The 22,373-nt window shown below is 42.1% G+C and overlaps 4 protein-coding genes across 4 annotated transcripts in view; 1 reads left to right on the top strand and 3 right to left on the bottom strand.

Moving 5' to 3' along the window:
• LOC126935658 (sodium/potassium-transporting ATPase subunit alpha-2) overlaps nt 1-22,373 on the top strand; it is a 907,274-nt gene that overhangs the window by 785,853 nt on the left and 99,048 nt on the right. The window lies entirely within an intron of this gene.
• Nucleotides 1-22,373, bottom strand: part of TAGLN2 (transgelin 2) — a 297,175-nt gene that overhangs the window by 112,155 nt on the left and 162,647 nt on the right. The window lies entirely within an intron of this gene.
• PIGM (phosphatidylinositol glycan anchor biosynthesis class M) lies at nt 555-8,108 on the bottom strand. The gene has a single exon (XM_050758100.1). It carries the CDS (start codon nt 7,834-7,836, stop codon nt 6,565-6,567), a length of 1,272 nt encoding a protein of 423 aa, XP_050614057.1. The 5' UTR covers nt 7,837-8,108; the 3' UTR covers nt 555-6,564.
• Nucleotides 13,579-22,373, bottom strand: part of KCNJ10 (potassium inwardly rectifying channel subfamily J member 10) — a 32,955-nt gene continuing 24,160 nt past the window's right edge. The window contains exon 2 of the mRNA XM_050758317.1: nt 13,579-18,650. Within this exon, the coding sequence (XP_050614274.1) occupies nt 17,511-18,650 (1,140 nt within the window). The 3' untranslated portion in view covers nt 13,579-17,510. The remainder of the gene's footprint in view (nt 18,651-22,373) is intronic.

Consider the following 22,373-nt stretch of genomic DNA (forward strand, 5'->3'; position numbering starts at 1 on the left):
TTTTTACTGTTTACTCTTCAAGAGCATAGACTGTCTATTCATCTATTACAGAACTTGACACAGGGCCTGGATCTATAAATAATTGCCAAAAAAAAATGAAGAGCAAAGGTTATACATTTCCTTTGTAAAATGAACTGAGCTTCAAATATTCATGCTCCAAATTATTTTTAAATAGTCACTATAAGTGTCATTTCATTTTATCTAGCAGACATAGCAATTAGCAGAGTGCCTGAGCAGCTAGAAATGTTCTCATTTAGTCTGGTTTTTGTTCAGGATAATGAATATAAATGCTTGTTTTGACTAAATGAATGGTTCTCCTAGGCCAGTGCTGAATAAATGCTTGTGCTATTGTGACGCTTCTGACCCAGGCAGGAGACATGTGCTTCCATCTCCAGAACAGCAACCCCTGAATGACCCCTCAACACAATGGAGAAAAGAAGTGCTGTGTAATTTAGGGGCATAAACCAAACCTCCACTGCTTAGAGTCAGCTTAATGTCTGACAGAAATACACAAAACTGTTAGGCCTCAACCAGACATCTGAATAATCTGTCCATACATTTTTCACGTATCAGTTTTTATTATCTTTTCAAAGGACCAGATCAAGATGAGAATAAAGTTTATGATAAAAGGTAGTCAAACATTTATTTTATATAAATACAAGTTCCTTGCCTATATCCATTCGATTTGGGGAAAAAAAGGTTCAAGTTTACAGTGCCAGAACAGCTGCTTCTTTATAAAGACTTGTAATCAGTGGCTTGTTCTATGCCAGCATGCACACTTTGAGCATATCAACGCACTTAATCCTTACCAACAACTCTATGCAGATTATACTATCATTCCCATTTCACAGATAAAAACTAATGTATCTAGATATGATAATCTTGCTCAGGATCATGCACTGGGATTTGAACCTAAGTGATCTGAGTCTATTCTCTGATGCCATACTATCAGTGCAGGACAATTTTTAACTGCATGAATGCACACTGCAGAGCAAGAGAAATTTAACAATGATCATGTGCCTTTTGGAAATTATGGCCACATATTTTGTGCAGCTTGATTTACAAATAGCTTGGCTAAAAAGTGGTTCAGCAAATCAACTTCTTAAAAACAGGCCATGAAGGAAAAGTACATGATGAAGCCAGCAGTAAACAAAGAAATTACACAATTTGGTGAGAGAGGGTTTGGATGTGGAAGGGAGTTGTTAAAGGTCTGGAATCATTGAAAAGTTTGGGAATGACAGTGACTTGGTACAGCTGAGAGAACTGCCCCTCAAACACCTAAAATATTTGGACAAACTGATTGGCAAGACATTTGTCAGAGCCAGTGTTGAGTTCCATTTATTTTGCAGCGGTATGCATCTGCTGGGTTTGGGTACTCTGGAAAAATCCAAAACATAATATAATGGAAAAAGCATGGGTAAAAATCCCTATTTAATCTTTGAGCCTCTTTGTTCATCTATAAATTTAGAATATGAATATCAACTTTGAAGTGTTGTGAAAATTAAATAAAAACATATATGGTGGAATAGGTGCCCAAAATTGGTTAATCATGAAAAACTTACCATCATCAAGATGTAAAATAATTAGCTGTTGTTGTTGGGGCAGGGCTTGGAGTTGGGGGTTGGATATTAACATTCCAAACATGTATAAGCTTTTATCTGAAAAACCTACCAGATAAAACAAAGAGATTACCACCCCCATGTTTTTAGGGAGACAGGCAGAAAGTATGACACATAAAAGAATTAATTTGTTTAACTTTGATGGAAGGTAAACCCCTTTAGTTCTCACTTTGTTTTTAAGACTAGGAAAAGATCCAAACTTCTTAATTATGGATTATCCATCATGTTCTTTCCTTCCTCGGAAACTTTGAGATCCAAGAATGTCTGTTCTTTAAGATGTAACAAAAAATACCTGAAGAAATTTGAAAACGACAGAATGTTAAATAATAATAATAATAGATAACAGAATTATGGTTTTGTAAGAAAATATCTTATTTTTAGGAGATGCATGCTGATATATTTAGTGGTGAAGTTCAATGATGTTTGCAACTTCACATGGTTCAAAAAATTACATATATATATTTATACCTATATATAAAGCAAATATGGCAAATTGTTGTTGAATTTAGATGATGGCGATATAAGTAATGTTTAAAATAGTTAGGTCAGGCTGGGTGCAGTGGCTCACGCCTGTAATCCCAACTTTGGGAAGCCAATGAGGGAAGATCACTTAAGCAATCTCCCTCTTGCAACACAGCAAGACCTCATCTCTACAAAAAATAAAAGGATTAGCCAGGCATGGTGGCACATACCTGTGGTCCCAGCTACTTGGGAGGCTGAGGAGGAAGGATCACTTGAGCCTGGGAGTTCAAGGCTGCAGTGAGCCATGATTATACTACTGCACTCCAGCCTGGGTGACAAAGTGAAATTTTGCCTCAGAAAAGTAAAAAAAAAAAAAAAAAAAACAGCTAGAGTTTTTTGTTTTAGAGGCAGGGTGTTGCTCTGTCACCCAGGCTGGAGTGCCGTGGCACAATCATAGCTCACTATAACCTCCTCGAATCCTGGGCTCAAGTGGTCCTCCCACCTCAGCTTCCCGAGTAGCACTTTTTTTTTTTTTTCTTTGTACAGATGGGGGTCTCACTGTGTTGCCCAGGCTGGTCTCAAACTCCTGTCCTCAAGTGATCCTCCTGCCTCAGCCTCCCAAAGCATTGGGATTATAGGCATGAACCACCACACCCAGTCCTTAAAATAGTTTATAATAAAACATGAAGGGTGGGGGGAACCAAGAGGTTGCATTTAGGGACAATCCTAGGTATAATTTTCCATCTTTTTCCTTTTCTATTCATAGTACAGATGGTTAGGGGAGAGGGTGGTAATGCAGAAAACAACTGATATTAGAGAAGTAACAATAAATTCAGTCACAAGTCAACTAACTGAAAGACAAGTTCTACACAACTTCTGAAACATCTTGTGAGAGTCCAGATGGTGAGAAGTCAGTAACTAAAATCAGTGGTTTTAAGAATTCTTTTGCCAGGGAGGAACAAAGCAGTCTGGTGGGAGTATTAGCCTTTCCAATGGGCCTATCAAGAGAATTTATCTAGGAATATTTAGGAACCATATTCTAAAGACGTTACAAAGGCAATTACAGAAGAAAATGTTATGTAGCTCCCTCTGTTCAGAACACACACAATCTTGAGAACCATACCTCTTTATCTAATAATTAATGTTTATCTGTAAATGAACATATCAATCTTAAGGGGTGGTATAAGAAAAAAAAAAGAATTACGTAGGAAATAAGTAAAAGTCTTATAAAATTTGAAGGTGTTATTAAAGGACTAAAAAGGAAATAAAAGGATTGTGATAAGAAGCAAAAAAAAAAAAAAAAAAAAAAAAGACTTTAGATAACCAGAAAACAAATTAAAAAATTAAAATCCCCCAAGAAACCAAATTAACCCAATTTTTTAGTTAACTTACTAACTAAACATTTTGCAGCATACAAACTGCAAAATATCCTTTGCATCCCTTTAAGAAACACCTGCCTTTCTTTGGTATTTCTTGCAGGAAAGTATCTAAAGTTTGAAGTTCCCTCCAAAGATCCCAGCAGAAATGTTTCTAACTTCTAAGAATGTCCTAAGAGAATGAGTTAAAACAACAAAATGTTGAAAGTCTTATTTAGAATATTAAAAACTGGAAGCAATCTGCAGGTCTAACAGTGGAAGAATGATGTATTTATAATGTGAATATACATGTGATGTCCAACAATTTCAATTCTAAGTATGAAGAGTAAGCCACAATAAAGAATGTTAAAAAATAATAATTAGTAAGTAAATATAATTATCAAACAAAGTCACAAATACAAAAAAGGGACAATTATATTAGAATGATGAAATTCGATTTCTGTTTCCTGCCTCCTCCCGTGCTGGCTCTATAATTTTTTTTTAATTCTTACAGTAGAATAGGAAAAAAAGGTAAGAATGCTATGGCTGGAAGGCCACTAGTAAACAAGCCCATATAAACGGTCCTCAAGACAAGACCCAATATGGGTATGAGACTAAATGTTATAAGGAAGGTCACTGTCCTCAGCAACTGACTCTGCTATTTTTACCCCCAACAGGAGCCCATACAAAACCACCCCATTCTTACCCTCTTTCTAATGAAAGGTCCCAAAAGGTATCCATCCAAGAAGTGCTGCCAATAATAACATTGCTAATTGTGACCAGCCTATAGACATCTTATTTGCAAAGGCTTTTAAGCCTGAACTGATGTGAAATATAATACTGTGGAACTCTTTTTGTCTTATTTGTGAGTGTTTTTGACTGCAAAAGAACAGTTTATCAAATTACTTATCTTTTAAAAAACACAATCACAAAATCACATTCATATACTGCTACCATAGTGTTAGGGACTCCCAAGCCTAGACAGGCTGTTTAATTAAAAAAAAAAAAAAAAAGTAAGGATGCTTGTTTAAACAACTCAGAAAGCATTTTCCCCCCAGAAATATTACAGTGATAAGGGAAACGATCTGCCCATCTAAGCCTCATTTCCACAATCTCCCTCTAAATTTCCTGGTCTAGAAAACCCATGGCTCTTTGGGATGCTTCATATGCTTTTCAGGAGTTTCCCTCACAGGTCTGCATTTCTATCATGGAATTTTTGATTTTTTTTTTAAGCTAGGAAATGTCTTACTAACAAGTTGTTTTATCACCTAAAATCTACCATTATCCATTTTTACAGCAAAGATAACACTTGATTGACTTAAATTCTAGAAGAAAAAAAATCTTGCTTTAGCAATCAAAAACTTAAAAACAAAGGGGTAAGAGGATACTGAAATGTACTAATAGTTTGTGTGTTTAAGGACCTCAAACATTAAAGGCAAGATGATAGTTTTAAAAATGTAATACCTCAAGTCTAAACATGAATGGATTTAAATTTAATCCTTTTTGTATGAAACCAAATGCCAGTCTAATACCACTGGGACTAACTGCTAAAAAAAACTAAGTAATAAAACAAATACATGAAGCATGATTACAATTTAAATTCTTTGGATTATCTTTCCCCCTCCCCTCGCCAGATGGAGTCTCGCTCTGTCGCCCAGGCTGGAATGCAGTGGCACCATCTCGGCTCACTGCAAGCTCTGCCTCCGGGTTCACACCATTCTCCTGCCTCAGCCTCCTGAGGAGCAGCTGCGACTACAGGCACCTGCCACCAGGCCTGGCTAATTTTCTGTATTTTTAGTAGAGACGGGGTTTCACCGTGTTAGCCAGGATGGTCTCAATCTCCTGACCTTGTGATCTGCCCGCCTCAGCCTCCCAAAGTCTTTGGATTATCTTCTAAGCCCCCACATTTAATATAGAAGTTAAAAACTCTTTGAAACAATACTAAGCACCTTAGTATTATTTAATACTTTTACATCTAAAAAGTTGTCCTTTCCTTTTTTTTTTTTTTGAGACAGGGTCTTGCTGTGGGCTCAAGCAATTCTCCCACCTCAGCCTCCCACGCAGCTGTGACTACAGGGGTGCATCACCACGCCTGGCTAAGTTTTTTTATTTTTTGTGGAGACTAGGTCTCACCATCTTGCCCCGGGTGGGTCTAGAACTCCTGGACTCAAGCGACCCTCCCAACTCAGCTTCCCAAAATGCTGGGATTACAGGCAAGGGCCACCATACCCAGCCTAAGAATATTTTTTGGATTTTCACAGCTGTCAGGAAAGCTTTAGAAAGAAAAGATAGGGGTTAAAAGTTGAGACACAGCTTAAGACAGAAGCATGGTAAAACAGGAACAAATACTGGCTTAAACCTGATGTCTCTAACTATATTCCTCTATTTTAAGAATCTTAGTATCTGATAGTTTCATAAGCCTTTCATTTTCCAATATGTAACCTTTTAAGGGAGAAGACCACCCCTCATATTGTCTTATGCCCAATTTCTGCCTCCAAAGAAAGAAAAAGTAAAAACTAAAAGGCAGAAATGAAATCCACAAGCAGACAGCCTGGCGCCACACCCTGGGCCTGGTACTTAAAGATCGACCCCTGACCTAATCCGTTCTGTTATCTATAGATTACAGACATTGTATAGAAAAGCACTGTGAAAATCCCTATCCTGTTTTGTTCCTATCTAATTACCGGTGCACGCAGCCCCCAGTCACATACCCCCTGCTTGCTCAATCGATCACGACCCTCTCACACGGACCTCCTTAGAGTTGTGAGCCCTTAAAAGGGACAAGAATTGCTCACTCTGGGAGCTCGGCTCTTGAGACAGGGGTCTTGCCCATGCCCCCGGCCGAATAAACCCCTTCCTTCTTTAACTTGGTGTCTGAGGAGTTCTGTCTGCGGCTTGTCCTCCTACACTTTATTCCCACCATGTCCCAAATAAACGAGTCCTAGGATTTCCTAGAAGGTGGACCTCAATTATTGTGTCCCTTTTATATACAAGACAAACATTCTGCTGGAACACGGAAACTTTCACTAGAATCCTTAGAATGTTCAGAAAAAATGTCCCAAAGCTCTCTTCTGGTCCATACAAGACAATCAGAATGTAACACAGTAGCAGAAGGTGTGGAACATACACTAGTCATATTTGATTCTCTCTGTCAGGGGTTCTTCTTTGTAATGGGAAATAATTTGAATCAGGATGGAAGAGTTGATAAGAAGGAAGAACAAACCAGCTAACCAGATAAACAGAAAGGTGTTCTTTCCTTGAAACTCAAGAACATAGGCAGGAGCCAGCCATAGGGCCTGCCCTATAAACCATAACATTAGGAGAACTACAGCTCTTTTCCAAGTCATTCTTACTAGTGGCATCACAAGAGGCAGTAAGCAGAGGTACCAAAGAAAGTACTGGGAGGTGCAGACTTTGTTAAAAGTCACAAAAATGGATGTATGAAGAAAACAACAAAAGACGAGGTCTCTGTAATAGGCGAAAGACACAGCTGAAAGCAAGATGAACTGTGGCAGGAATGCAGCAATTCCCAGGGAAAAACTCCACTTGCTCTCTGCAGTCAAATACAGCATGTAGAAGTATGGAGAAAAGTTGTGACGGATATCCCGCCTAGTCAGGTGATAAAAATAGGTGTGCTCCAAAAATTCCCAGCCGTACTCATAGTAAAAACCAAAGCTCAGGGCAAAAAACGTGAGTCCAGCAACCGCTACGAACAGCAGCACAGCCCGATCACACAGCCTCTTCAGGAGCTCGTACAAATGAGCCTGGAAAGTATACCGGGATTGACGGAGGCTTTTGTCATTGTCGCGATCTGGAAGCAGGTGGAGAGTTATGGGAAGGATATAAGTCACCGGATATATCTTCATATGCACCGCGAAACCATAGAACACAGCTGCACACGCGACGACTCTTTTCCTTATCAAGTACAGGACCATCAGGACCAGGGAGGCGACAATCGAGTCCGCATTACCTCGACTGGATACTGCCATAGGCAGGGGGTTAAGAAGCCAAAAGACACAGTAGCCACAAGCCTGGCGGCGCGCCAGCCCCTTCAGCAGCAGCAGGCGGTATAAGAGGAAAGCGGTGAGGAGGTCGCAGCTGATGAAGAGAAACTTTCCAAAGAGCTCGCTGAGGTAGATGTTGGGAGTGAGGAGCCAACCCAGCAGCGGGGTGTAACGGTACGTGGCTCTCAGGTAAGGCGAGCGCCCCTCCGTGACAAAGCGCGCGGCATCGGTGAAGACCTGGTAGTCAATGTCCGTATACCTCACGTGCAGGGTCCGGTCCTGGAAGACCCCATAGAAAACCAGGGCGACTCTGGCTAGAAAGGCCACACCAAACACGCCGGCGGGGGCTAGCTTCAAGTTAAGGAGCCATTCACCCCAGTGCTTGGTCGAGCCCATGATCTGACTGTGCGACAGCTGCTCAGCCCCAGCTCCAAACTGCCTTCGTACCTCTAACCTTCCCTTCGGTTCCTCGCAGCAGGTGGCCGCCGCATCTCCCACCCGCTAGGCCGCCAACCGAAACAACTGCGGACTACCACTTCCGGCATGAAGCCCCGCCCCCGTACTGCTACCTGTCTCCAGCCCCGCGCGGGATTCTCAGCCGCAGGAGCCAAACACTTGCCTTCCTCTGGATAGGCGGTCTCGCTTCCGCATCTTCTTCCGGCGGAGGCGGGATTTCCGGTCCCTGGGCGGAGAGACGTCCGCTTGCCGGGAAATCCGGCACTGGATTCAGGATTTTATGGAGCGGAGTGAGATTTCTTCGTAAGTGACAACCCCCAGCCCCACCGCCCTTATCCCGCGCCCCGTTTCCAGTCCTCAGAGGAAAACCCTCTGACGCGTAGCGAGCTGCGGGCTGCGCGCTACATCCCTCAGTCCTGGGATGGAGACCCGAGAGTGAAAAATGTAGGAGTGAAAGGAAGATAAGCCTTCTCATGCTTTACTCCACGAGCTCGCCGGTATTCACCGGGGATTTGTGGGGCCCCGGACAGGACAGGATGAGTTGAAGGGCTGAGTGTGTATGTCCCATGCAATATTGGAGGCATACTTATATTTTAAAATTGTTAGTTGGTAATCAGAGATTTAGATTTAAGTGGGCAGTTTGTATTTTATCCGGCAACCCTAAGTGAAGGTGATGGGAAAGAAGACAGGAAAGCGTCACAAAATTCCTAAACTTGTCAGCCCCTTATGCCTCAGTACCTTTGTGTTTGGTATTTCTTCTGTCAAAGTTGCCATCCCCTCCCCAATCACTCTGGCAAACACCTACTCAACCCTTCAGGCCTCAGTGCAAGTGTTAGCTCCCAGCTCCCACTCACTTCCTCATCACTCAGAATGAATGACTTCGATGCCAGTCCCCTCCCCTGTCCGAGGATTGGTGGACTGGGGCGGACGGGATCTAAGCTCCAGAAAATCACTCACACGGAAGACCCTGCCATGCTACTGAAAGTTCTCACAGTGCTCCAGAACTCCCTGGTCATTCCTTTGTTACAGCATTTGTCACACAGCTTTGTAATAACTGTTTTTGTTTGTTTTGCTCTCCTAGTTTTCCATCAGGACACTTTGAATTCCTCGATATCAGAGATTATCTTGTTCTTTTCTCTACCTCAACATCTAATACAGTACTAGTAGCCATTCAGTAAAGTTGAATTGATTTTAGAGGTTCCTCCTACCAGAATATTTATAGAGTGGCATCTTTGGATTGCTCCCAACTCCCAGTTATTTTCCCTTTTAAATATCCTTTATGTATGTCAAGGTCCGCAGCTCCCGCCACCCCACTCCAACCCAGCTTCCATGAATTTTTCACCAAGGACTGTAACCCATTAGCTCTTCCCTTTTTGTGATTACTTAGTGTACTTACATATAGTCCACGTTGTAGAATTTGATACTTTATTTTAGATTGTATTCATAGCCCTCACAAGAGATTGTAGGGTTCTTGGGGGTAGACATTATATCTTATCCTTAATTTTTTCAATTATTTGTAATTTATTGTAGTCTTAGGCACATGGTAAATGTTTGGTAAATACTGACTAGTTGGATTTTACAGAATAAGCCTGCTTCCTAGGGGAAGTCTTCTAGACTAGAATAAGAAAAGGAGGTGACTTCATCCAGTCTGAACATGCAGCGCCCAGGACTACCTGCTGCTCATCCATCCTACATTTCACATTTATCCTTTGGAGACGAACTGTGTTAATCTTATATATTCCATATTCATCTTGCGATATCTCTATGTCCTTTTATATGCCTTGGCATAATTACATGCCTTAGATTAATAATTCTAACCATTTTTTTGCAGTATATTAGCCATATATATAGTGACAGCACATCACCACTCATACAATGATGATGATGGTTTATAAATAGCTGGATTTGTTGAGGACTCATTTGCAATGTACCAGGCATTATGCTAAATACTTTTTATGTAAGGTAGATAGTCCCACTTTTACAAATGAAGAAAACCAAGGCTTATGGAGATTAAGTAATTTTCCTAAGTCACATAGCTAACTAGTGGCACAGCTAGAACTCAAAACCCAGTCTGTCTGACCTAGAATATCTTAATCATTATGTGGCTGACTTGCCAATAAAATGTTGATCACAAATTCTAATTTTCCTGTGTTTTCTCTTATTGATCTCTTATCTGGATATTCTGGATATTCTCTCTCACTGTGACTCTTTCTACCTCTGATTTATTCTTTTCTTCTGCAAATAATGGATAAGTGAGGCTTAGTTCCCTAAGATAGAAAATATGGGAGGTAGGTATCTGAGGATTAACTAAGTAAGGGTTCTTGTGGCTGGATTGGTTTCAGTAGTATGGCAGAAAGGTCTCAGTCAATCTGTCCCTACATGGCTGTCCTAGTAGAGAGATGGGAGGCACCAAATTTAGGCAGATAAGAAAACAACTAATAATAATAATAATAATAATAATAATAAACTAAGCATGTCACTGAAGCCAAAGGATTGAGATGTAGATAGTTGTGGGAATAAAGAAGAGACTGGAGTCTGTAAAACAAATTGGACAGAGAGGTCCAACTTTAGTTACTATTTGTGGGTGGAAGAGATACATCACAGGGTCTGAGGACCCCATATTGAACTTTTTTCATTGGGTTTAGGGATTGTATCTTCTCACCTCTTTCTGAAAGAGTTACATTTTTTCAAATGCTCAACTGTTCATTACCTCTTGGACTGTTACTTACAATCCTTCTTAATTCCCCCTTTCACTATCTGCTCCTAGATTTCTATCCTTTTAGAGCCAGTGACTAAGGAAAGCACAAACAAGGATCACTCAACTTTAGTTTCCCTAGCAGGAACCTTGTCCTTGTTCACTAGGCTGTATAGACTCTCATTACCCTTCCATATCCTCTATTCATCTTTTTTGCCCTATTCTGTGTTCCAGGAGGTTAGGCTGTATGGGTAGCATCACTCAATCTCCCTTGTTCTCTGGCTTCCCATTAGAATAGACCAGTGGAAGGCACTAGCAGATCTTTGACAGTGTCTGGAGTTCCTAAAGCCATGGCTCCCGTTGAAGCTATAGCTCTTTCCTTTGGGTAAAGTCTCATGGTTCCAGTAACTAACTGTCCTTTTAGGTTTAAGGCTGGTAAAGGCTTCCTGCTTTGCGAGTGCCTGGGTACATCACCATATCTTGTTGATTTGTTAAACTTGCCCATACCTTTGCAAATAATTTCTTCATTAAAACATGTCCACTAACCCTTTGAGTGTACCATCTGTTTCCTGCTAGAACCTTGACTACTTTAATCACTTTCTTTTTCACTAGATTTTGTTCATATGTCTTGCTTTGTCATTTCTTTGGAATGTATTTCTAATTCTTTCCATGCCCAGCATCCTGCACCTTAGTTCAGACCTTCAACAACTCAAATAATACATAGCGAACACCTATACTATACTATACTATACTATACTATACTATACTATACTAGGATCTGTGGCAATCGTCTTTCCCTCAAGTTTTAAAAATCTCTTAACTGATTTAATGTCTTATATCTCAGTTCTACTGCCAGATTGATATTAATTAATAGTACTTCCCTTAGATTCTTTCCTCTGTCAGCCATCTTCAGTGGTTCCTGATGCCTAAAGAAAAAAAATAATGAACCTTTAGCCTGACATTCAGTCCCCCCACTTTCTGACTTTACCTTACCTTTCCATCCTATTCGCCTGTAAAACCTCTGTTTTAGGTTTACTGTTCCCAAAATATGCCTTGTGCTTTCTTCTCATGATACTTTGTTCATGCTGTACTTCCTACAAAGAGACCTGTTTCTCTTTACTTACTTAAACGCTATTTGGTTTTTAAATGTTGAACCCAAGCCTCAACTCCTCTGTAAGCTCTTCCTAGACCTTAACAGGTGAAACAGTCTCTCCCTTCTCAAAACAGTGATGTTTATTGTCTGTTCTATTTTTAACAGTAATTATGTCATGCTCGTTATCTAACTCTTTTATAGTAATTAACAAGATATACAAGCTCCACTGCATACCTTAGACTAGTTCTTTCTCTCTTCTCTTTCTTTCCCTCCTGCTCATTTATCAAATGTCATACATGTCAGGCACTATATGAGGTGCTGGGCTGTACTCATGACCAAACACTTGACATGAATCCCATTCACATGACACTTGAAGTTTAGTAAGCTACACAGACATTAGTCAAATAAATTGACAAGTAATATACAAATGCAGCTGTGGTAAGTGCTCTAGCTTTTAAGGGGATTTATTTGATCTCAGATGGGCATAGTGTAAGAGTTAAGAAGGTTGGCCAGGGGCAGTGGCTCATGCCTGCAATTCCAGCACTTTGGGAGGCCGAGGTGGGTGAATTACCTGAGGTCAGGAGCTGGAGACCAGCCTTACCAATATGGTGAAACCCGGTCTCTACTAAAATTACAAAAATTAGCCATGCATGTTGGCATGTGCCTGGAGTCCCAGCTACTCAGGAGGCTGAGGCAGGAGAGTCGCTTGAACCCGAGGGCGGAGGTTGCAGTAAGCTGAGATCGCGCCACTGCACTCTCTCCAGCCTGGGCGACAGAGCAAGACTCCATCTCAAAAAAAAAAAAAAAAAGAGAGAGAGAGAGTTGGAAGCAGTGGGGAGAGTTCCACAGAAGGAATAGCAGGTGGAAAGCACCATGATTGTACATCCCTTGATTCATGCATCATGTCTTGTATTTCTTGTTAGCTGAATGATACCTTCCACATAATAGGGACTCAGCATTTGCTGATTTTTCTTGAATCTTAATGTATTCTAACCAAACCTGTTAGATTGATACCTTCCCTTGCCTAGTTCCTGTTCCTGAAATATTTCCCACAGAGATCTCACTCTTTTTGGAACATTCTGCTATTGTTATATCTGGCATTAGTACATGGTACCTGCTATATTGCCTTTCATTATATTTGTTATATGCTACTTGTTTTATTTCTGTTTCCTTACAAGTTTGTAGGTTTCTTCAACCTTTTAGCCCTTTTAGGAACTATACATGTCCTATATCTTAAATATCTCATATGTCTTAGGATTCATTCCTAGTATTTCCTAAATGTTGTGCTTAAGTATTTATTGATCATGATAAGAGACCCAATTTTCTCCTTCCTCCTCTCTCTCTCCTTCCACTTCTGGGGAATAAGAGTCAGTGACTGTAGGGTCTTTTGCCTCTCATCAGAGAAAATTCAGGGCTGGATGTTAACAACCAGATCTTTCTCAGGCTACTGACAGACAAGGATAGAAGAGAAATCCATTTCTTTGAGATTTGGGGGAAGAAATGCCTGGTGATTAAAGGAATAAGCTTACAAAGAACCTTGAGGATATATAAGGAAAACTGGCAACAAGACTACATGGTAGCATAGAAGGGAAATTGGGCTTGTGATCACTGGCCAAAAGGGACAATGCCCAAGATCCAAAGCAACTTGACTTTTATGGATTAAGTTGAGCCAATTTTCATACGCTTGGCTCTTAATGTTTTTTCAGTATTGTCCCATGAAAACCAAATGTGAAAGGAACTCGCTAAAGCATGAGAGAAAAATTAAACAGAAGGGGCTTGGCCATGAAATCAGAAGTTCTTCCAGCACAGCCTAATTCAATCCTCCATGCTCATGGGTAGGCCTATGAGTTCAGACCTTGACAGTGTTGGTTTAGATTTCTAAAAGAAGCTAGAGTGACAACCAAAGAGTCATCCATTTTATTTAGTAGCTTATTCTTAACAGACAAAAACAAAACAAATCTTACACACCTTTTTTTCCTAGATAAATTTGACCTGGTTTAGTCTTTAGTGCAATGAATAGAAGAACCATGCCTAAATACTTCTGCGTCAGTAGAGTTGGCCATTACTGAGCCGGGAGGCCCATGCTAACTTTCCAGCAAAGGTAGTGTGTTACTGTACAAGTGAACTAGGTTAGCTAGCAAGAGTAAAGGACCAGGGCAGCAGCCGTGGGGAGGGCACAGTGTCCGGACTTGTAGCAATAGTATAACTGGCTTCCTTTATCTGCTCAGACCTTATAGGGAAACTCCTGGATGATTTTATTAGGCTGACAGGGGTTGGGGGAATAGTGGGGTGAAGCACATTGCAGAGGTTTTGGAAGCTTCTCATGGGAACTTCACCATCCCTTAGAGCAGCTGGTAACCCTACTCGTTTTCATTCAGAAGCATCAAAACCAAAGCATCACCCTCCATGCCCAAATTCCAGGATTGGAACTCTTCTGGAATCCATGGCTTTCTCTTTGGGCTGCTTGCAGCTACACAAAAGGCTGGGCCTCGACCTTGGGAGATCTTGGGCCCAACAGCTATTAGTCCTGGCATTTGGATTCCAGGGTTGAGGCTTCCCATTAGTGCCTCCCATACACCAAGGTGTTCAGCTCCTGAGTTGAATTTCAGGGGCTAGAACAATAGCAGCTCCCACCCCTGTGGAAGACAGGGAAATACAGTGTACTTCATGAAAGGGAAACAAAAGGGTGCTTTATTTTATTTTATTTTATTTTATTTTATTTTATTTATTTTAAAAAGGCTCTACAGTGGCAGGACGCTGCTGCGGATGGGGGCACAACAGTGTAAGTGGTAGATTTTCCAAGATTTCCCCTCCCTATTGTCCTCCGAGTTCCTCTCTTCCTGGTCCTATCAGTAGCAGAAGATTCAACAAAAGCCTTCATGAAAGCCTCTTTATTTCTGAAAAGGAACTTCTACCCCTCCCTTTCCCATTTCCAGACTTGAAATCCTTCATCAGCTATCTCACTTCCATGTTGAAACCTGGACCACTGATTGTAAGTCTAAAAATCTGGGTGTCCTACCCCATAACCAGGCCAAGATATCTGCCCCCAATGCTAAAGTCTCTGAATATTTCCCTTCTGTACATTCAATATATTTGAGCATATATACATCTATATACATCTTTCTATATATATATTATCTCTGTTTCTTTCTTCTTAGATAAACCTTTCATATGTGTCATATCCTAATTTCCCAAGCCTCCCCACTTCTTATTTGCGAGCCTAAGCAAGACTCAAGAGTTTCATTGATTTCACTAGGTCCCTCAGCATCATTTTTTTCTCATCTGCACACCCCAGATATCTTCCCCCATCAGTTGTTTTGCCCGTCTTCTGAAATCTCCCCTTTTTACACCTGTGCCTACTACTGTCCTGATATTCCAAGTCCACGGTTGGTATGGGGGCCCATTTCTCACCAGACCTGGCTGCTTCTGAAACTCGGCCTATTGCCTAAAAGAGGATTTCAGTCTTTAGACAGACTATAGTCTAAAGAATGATTTAGAGTTAAGGTTGGGGGTAGTTGTTCCCTGTGGGGGGCTTATGGGAGAAGATGCCAGATTGCATTAATAGGACGGTGTGATTTAAAGTGCAACTTAAAGCAAAGCCTGGGATGATAATGGAGGAGATTCCAAAAGGGTAAGTCAGAAAATGTTTTCTTCTCACTTTGTCATCCAAGAGTCTAGAGGCTTGAGTCTGGGGGCTTAGAACAGACAGCAGGGGAATGGGAAGAATGTAATGCCTTCAGGAAGGAAGCATAGCATGGCAAAATAAACCAGATGGAGGTTAACTTGCCAATAGATAAGAAGGTACAGATACACACACACACACACTCACACACACATACACACTCACACACAGCAGTACATCTTGTCCCTACACACAGAAAGAAATCAGGTAAGTCTAATGTTGAATAAAGTTGAGAATGCAGAAGCTGACTCTTGGCCTTCTGTTCTCTGTTTCAGATTTTTTAAGTTTTTGTGGTTCTTGTTTTTATGCCAACTAGAAGGTAATGGTGGGGTTTACAGTGGATGGACACTGAAGGGTCTTCATTTTCAAGATATAGTTAGTTGAGTTCAAGGAGAGATTAATATAACAAGACCTTGTGCAATTATAGTAGGTGGTGATCATGGGTCTAGCCTCAAAATTTTGTGTTTCTCTGCAAGGCTCTGTACATAGATGCATGTATATATTCTGTAGCTTGTAACAATTGGCTGAGACCACCTTAAATAAACTGCCACTTGATTCATAGTGGGACTATGCAGTACCACTATGTGGGGCTTCCTTGGTACCAAAATGAGACCAGAAAACACTCTAGGGATTTGGGGCTTTGGATAAAGCTCTGGTGCTTATATGCCCTTCCCTGACCCTTACCACAGACCCCTCCAGGGAACAAGGAATAGGCTGTGTCTGATCTCTTAAAGTCTGCTTTTTAACTTGCCTGAAAATGGCCTCATGGCAGACGAGAGTAGAGATGGCACTGATTTTCTTCATTTTATACCAAGTCTCAGGAATGGCTGAGGGAAGCCATGGATATTTGATCAGCGGGTATAATTTCCTCTCCTTCCAACATTGCCTAATGAAATAGCTGGCACTTTTCAGAAGAGCACTGGGAGGTGTAACTGAGAATAGTGGCTGCCAGCCACAAAGTTCTGCTTCTGCCCAAACCTTAACAAAGCATCACCAATTCTCAGAGGCACTGTACAGCAGTTTGGAAATCTGAGAATTTACCCATCCCTCATGGTGAGATTGGGTTAACTTTCTGGGGAATCTGTGCCCTGTGAATCTAGTTTTACTTGAGCATCTGTGTTAAGAGAGGAAGGCCCTTGCATTTTCCCTCCCTTCTCCCAAAGAGTTGGGGTTAAGGAAGAAGGATCTAGGCTGGGCAGGAAAGGAAGAAGAGAAGCCAGGTACAATGTAATCTGGAATATTATTTTCAGGCCTTTCCATGGGGCCTTGGTACTGGACTCTTTTCAAAGGAACATATTGGCTTGTGTCCTTCCATTCACAGGACACAGGGAAACAGATCTTCTCTGGGCTACCTGGAAGATAGGTTTAAAGGTTTAGACAACAACTTGTGTTAGTCACTCCGAATTGAAGAGTTCAGAATCCAGGATAGATATGGGTGGTTATATGTTTATGTTTCTTAGGCCAACTCCAATTCTCTGAGAACAGGCTATGAAGGAACTGGGTATCCTGAGAGTGTTCACTTGACAAACTATAGAGGAAAAATAGTGGTGACCATGCCATGATTCTAGGTTGTGGTCAGAAGTCACCAGCAGAAATCAGCTTCATGGTGGCAAACCCTGGCTTCTTTCAACAGAGGTTGGTAGAAACCCTAGGATACATTGATATCAGATTCCTGTATTTCTGAAAGCACAGACCACAAAGTGACCATCAGAGAGAGTCTTGCCTTTGGGAACTTGCTAGATGGAAAGGTAACAGAGGGAGCTCCAGCCTCAAGTCACCAAACTTCATGGTGGTGGCGGGAGGTGGGGGGAGTCTGTCTGTCCAACCACATGATCCTCCTAATGTGAGTATCCAAGCATGGCTGAGGCCTTCTAAGCCACTTCAGCCTAATCCCTCTCTTTCCCCCATCCTGGCTTAAGGGAGGTATATGTATTGGGGCAGAAGCGGGAAGAGTGGAAAGGGGACAGTGGGAGGGGAACCTGGACTCCAGTTGGCCTAAGCTACCGACAGGCCACTGGGTTAAAGAAGAGGGGGTGGAGGATGGGTGCTTCGGGTGATCTCCAGTAAACCCGGATAGTATTCCTTACCAGGGCACTGAAAGAGAGGAAAAGAGACCAGAGGAATGGGGGAGTGGGAACAGGTCATCAGACGTTGCTGATGCGCACACTAAGGGCACTGCCCTCCTTCTCAGCTTGCTCCCTTAATGACTCCTCCAGCTTGAGCTTTTCAGGATCTCCGTAGCGTACAGTGCTGTCACGGAGGCCACTAGGAGAGGCCACTTTCACAACTTGGTCAAAAAGACTGAAGTCAGCTATGTATTTACCACTGGCTGACAGTGAGATGGCAGGTGTGAACTCGTAGCCCCAAAGGATCTCCTCTGGCAGGTAGGAAGTGCGCACCTGACAGGTGGCACTGGTGGACTCCACTGTCCCACTTAGGATCAGCACCAGCTCGAAGTCACCCTCACCGCTGCGAAGAGGGAGATCTTTCAAGGGACTGGTCTCATCTACCACATGATAGAAGGTAAGGGGTAGAATAAGGAAGGGGCTGTCAGAGGCCGTGTCTACTTGGAAAGTCACATTGACTTGGTTGAGTCGGATGTTCTCCCCCTCCTTGGTTTGGTGGGTCTGAAGCAGTTTTCCTGTCACCTGGCAGCCAATGAGGAGGCTCTTGCGCATGTTGGCAACTCGGATCATGAGGCAGGGCTTCCCATTGTGGGAGGCCACAACTGCATGCTGGCTGAAACGAATGGTCTCAGCCCGCTTCTTGGGCCGGGCAATCTTTGCCAGGAAGGTACCTGTGATGAAGATTTCCAGGATGGTGGTGAGCACCAGCTGGGCAATAAGAAGCACAATGGCCAGTGGACATTCCTCACTGATGTAGCGGAAGCCATAGCCAATGGTGGTTTGGGATTCAAGGGAAAAGAGGAAGGCTCCAGTGAGAGTGTGCACCTGTACCACACAGGGGGTGTGGTTGGCCGGGGGGTCCAGCTCCAGCAGGTCCCCATGTGCCACAGCTACCAAATACCACACCACGCCAAAGAGGAACCATGTGCCTGCAAAGGTCGCAGAGAAGAGCAGAAGCTTGTAGCGCCACTGCATGTCAATGAAGGTTGTCCACAGGTCCTTGAGGTAGAGGAAGCGCTTGTCGGCAATGTGCTCCATTCTCACATTGCTGCGACCATCTTTTGTCAGGACTCTCCGCCGTCGTATCCCTGGGCCCATTAGGGGCCGGCTTTCTGTCTGAGTGGTCTGACTGTAATACACCTTGGCAACTGACGTCATCTGGAGGGAGCAAGAGAGCATAATGGAGGTTATCGTAGAAATCCAGCTGACTCCTAACCCCCACCCCATGGGAGGGAGGAATTAACATTCATTTGGGTGTCACTTATGTGTTCTTGTATTACCAAATGTTTTTTGAGCACTTGCTATGTGCCAGGCACTGTGCAGGGACCGAGGCAGGCGGATCACCGGAGGTCAGGAGTTCAAGACCAACCTGGCCAACATGGCAAAACCCTGTCTCTACTAAAAGTACAAAAATTAGCTGGGCATGGTGGCATGAGCCTGTAGTCCCAGCTACTTGGGAGGCCGAGGCAGGAGAATCGCTTGAACCCGGGAGACAGAGGTTACAGTGAGCTGACATCGCGCCACTGCACTCCAGCCTGGGTGACAAAGCGAGACTCCGTCTCAAAAAAAAAAATAAAATAAAATAAAATAAAATGACATCATTCTGCTCTCCAAGAACTCACAGCCTAGTGAGAAAGATGCCTATTTAGTAAGCAAATAATTGCAATACAGTCTGATATTTGTAATTCTTAGAGGAAGAGAGGCAGAAAGGAAAGAGTAGTAGCTTCACAGTTCCTTGAAGGTGAGGGTGAGACTAACGAGAGCCTTCACCACAAAACCAGTCCTCCAAAGATCTCTAATTTTGAAATAGGATCCCTCCCCACCCTCATGAATGGCTATGAAGCAAGACAAGCTATCCTGTTGAAATCCTTCTGGACCAATCCCCCTTAACACACACACACACACACACACACACACACACACAACCTTAATTTCTTCATTCTCTGCTCTACCCCCAAGCCAATACCCACTGGTGATACTAAGATATTCATCTGGTTCAGAGAATAGCAGAAACTACCCATTCTTTTACCCTTCAAGATGCTCTCTAAGCACCTAGACCATTTCGTTTTTTATCATCATCATCATTTGTTTGCATTATCTGGGGAAATTTGGTCTGAGTTAGAGTCTAGGGCAGTTTTAGGAAGAGTACAGATGGGATTTGAACAAAAAGAAATAAGCAGTGGTGGAGGAGAAACAACATGTTGAAACTTCCTGGCAGCACTGGGACATTTTCTCAAGGACTGGCAGAAATGCCAGATTGTGGGTGGCAAAATTGTTTTGATGGAGTGAAGTAGAAGAGCTAGGGGTGTACATTAACTAGCAGCTATGTCTGCACAGGCTCAAATTCAGGATTGCTATTTGTTCTGATAGCAGAAAGTGGGGCAAGCCACTGAAATAGGAGACCATTCACTTAATACAAGGTGCCTGGCACCCTTGTTCAAACAGTAACTTGTACTTTTCCAGCACAGAAAGAATTTTAATCACTTGAGCCCTTGGACCCTGGGTCTGATAGCCAGATCTTCTGTGGAGCAGGGTGATCTCTGGGGAGTTTGGCCCTTCTTGGAGAGGCTCATTACATTCTCCATTCGAAAAAGTCCGAACCATTGCATTTTATGATTCTTCACACTGCCCACCCCACCTCCCACCTCTATTTTCCCCATGACCTTACCCATGGAAAACTTCAAATTATTTGGGCCTGACCATATGCCCAACCAGGTAGGCACTGAATTGGAGATCACCAATGGATGAGAACCCCAAGAATGATCAGAGGCAACAAGGATGCCCAATTTACCAGCCTACAGGCCATTTGGAACTTCTGTTCATGCGAGACTATTCAACCGGTTCTGGATGTTGTTCACTCCCCTATATCCTTGGCTGCTTTGGAACAAAAAGGAAGCTCTGCAACTCTGAAGTTTGAAGAATTTGTATTTCAAGCCTAAACAAAGCTGTATTTAGTACTCAGTAGTAGTAATAATAACATAACAACCATACTGCCTGTATCTATATACCATTTTAGAATTCACACATTAGAATACCTTCTCATTTGATCCTCAAACCCTTGAAAAAAAAGATGTAAACTCCTATAAGAGATTTTGAGGAATATTAGAGAACAGAGAACATGCTGTAAAATTGGAGATGAATGAACATAGTTTTAATTTTCAAAAAGAAAAATGAAGTACCTTTCACAAACTACAAACACACAGGTAAGATATTGCTCCTAGGCAAGATTCTAGCATGGAATATTAAGATTATGAGTACTTGGGCAGGATGGGGGAAAGGAAGTTATCAATAGGACCCAGTGTGGATTTACTAAGAACAAGTCACATCAAAATAGCCTAATTTTGGCTGAGTGTGGTGGCTCATGCCTGTAATCCCAGCACTTTAAGAGGCTGAGGCAGGAGGATCGCTTGAGGTCAGAAGTTCAAAACCATCCTGGGAAACAGCAAGACCCCATATCAGCAAAAATTTTTAAAAATTAGCTGGGTATGGTAGCACACACCTGTACTCCCAGCTACTTGGAGGCTGAGGCAGGAGGATCACTTGAGCCCTGGAGTTGGAGGCTGCAGTGAGTTATCATCATGCCACTACACTGTAGCCTGGGCAACAGAGTGAGACTCTGTCTCAAGAATAATAATAACCTAATTTTCTTTTATGATAAGGCTACTAAATTGACAAATCGAAGAAGTGCAACAGAGAACGTGTACCTAAACTTCAGGAAATTTTTGACAAGATTTCTCATTATGACCTGGGGATAAGATAAAGAAAAGTGAAGAGAATGCTAATCTAACTCGGTGACTTTAAAAATCAGTGGTACTGGTGAGTGGACCATGATAGCCTGGAATTCATTTTCTATTGATACACCAGAGAGCTTCATCTTTGGCCTTGCCCTATTCAATTTTCTTAACATGAACTTCATTCAAAACTATAGAATGCTATGGCCATCAATTATATGCCTGACAGAAAGCTGGGACAGATAGCAAATGCAAGAGCTCGGGCAGAATTAGGATCCAAAAGGAGTCAAATAAATAGGCCAAGTCTAACAAAAATGTTAAGTGCTGGATAATGTACTTGGGTCCAAAAATTACCTGAGCAAGTTCCGGATTGAGAAGATGTGATTTAGCAAAGCAATACAATATAAAAAAGTTAAACATATTAGCAGAAAATAATCCAATATGAGTTATTCATGTGTTTTGATTGCCAAAAAAGCAAACTAATCTTAAGCTACTTTAGTCGAATTGAAGTCTCTAGAATAAAAAAGTAGTTGATTCTACTCTGCTGTGTTCATCCCACACCTGCAGTATCCAGCATCAAGGAACACTCAGGATATGAGAGGATTCAGAACCAGATCACATAAGATATAGTTGAAGGAAATAGGGAAGTTCATTCAGAAGAAGAGACCATCAGAAGGATATAATGGATGTGTGCAAATATTTGGTTTGAAGGGCTGTCATGTGATCAAAGGCTTGACCTTGTCCTTTGAGCTCCAAGAGTTCATACTGCAGGGAGAAAGATTGCAAATTGACATTATAAAGAGCATTGTAACAATCAGGAAAGCACTTTGGACAAGCACTTTGCAGAGATCCTATGGTGGAGATAAAAGCTTTGGAAGGGAGATTGAAAGACTGTCTTGAAGCTTCTGTCTGTACTCATGGTGGGTCAGGATGCCTGCCTTCTCCGCCCCACTTCTACCCCTGCACTTTCTGTGGTGACATTCAGGGATCCTTAACTGGAGTCCTGGCTTTGTTTATGTTGAGGAGAGATTGTACATATCTTGGAGAATGGAAGCTCTTAGGGCCCAAGAAAAGCCTTGCTTATCGTTCCCAAAATATTAGTCTATAATTCCTTCTCACTTTAAAGTTTATAAAATATACAGTTTGATCC

The sequence above is a fragment of the Macaca thibetana genome, chromosome 1, assembly GCF_024542745.1.
Source record: "Macaca thibetana thibetana isolate TM-01 chromosome 1, ASM2454274v1, whole genome shotgun sequence".
In the NCBI taxonomy this organism is placed as follows: domain Eukaryota; kingdom Metazoa; phylum Chordata; class Mammalia; order Primates; family Cercopithecidae; genus Macaca; species Macaca thibetana.

Excerpts from the sequence above, each read along its gene's own strand:
- PIGM (XM_050758100.1), bottom strand. The coding sequence starts at position 7,836 with ATGGGCTCGACCAAGCACTGGGGTGAATGGCTCCTTAACTTGAAGCTA.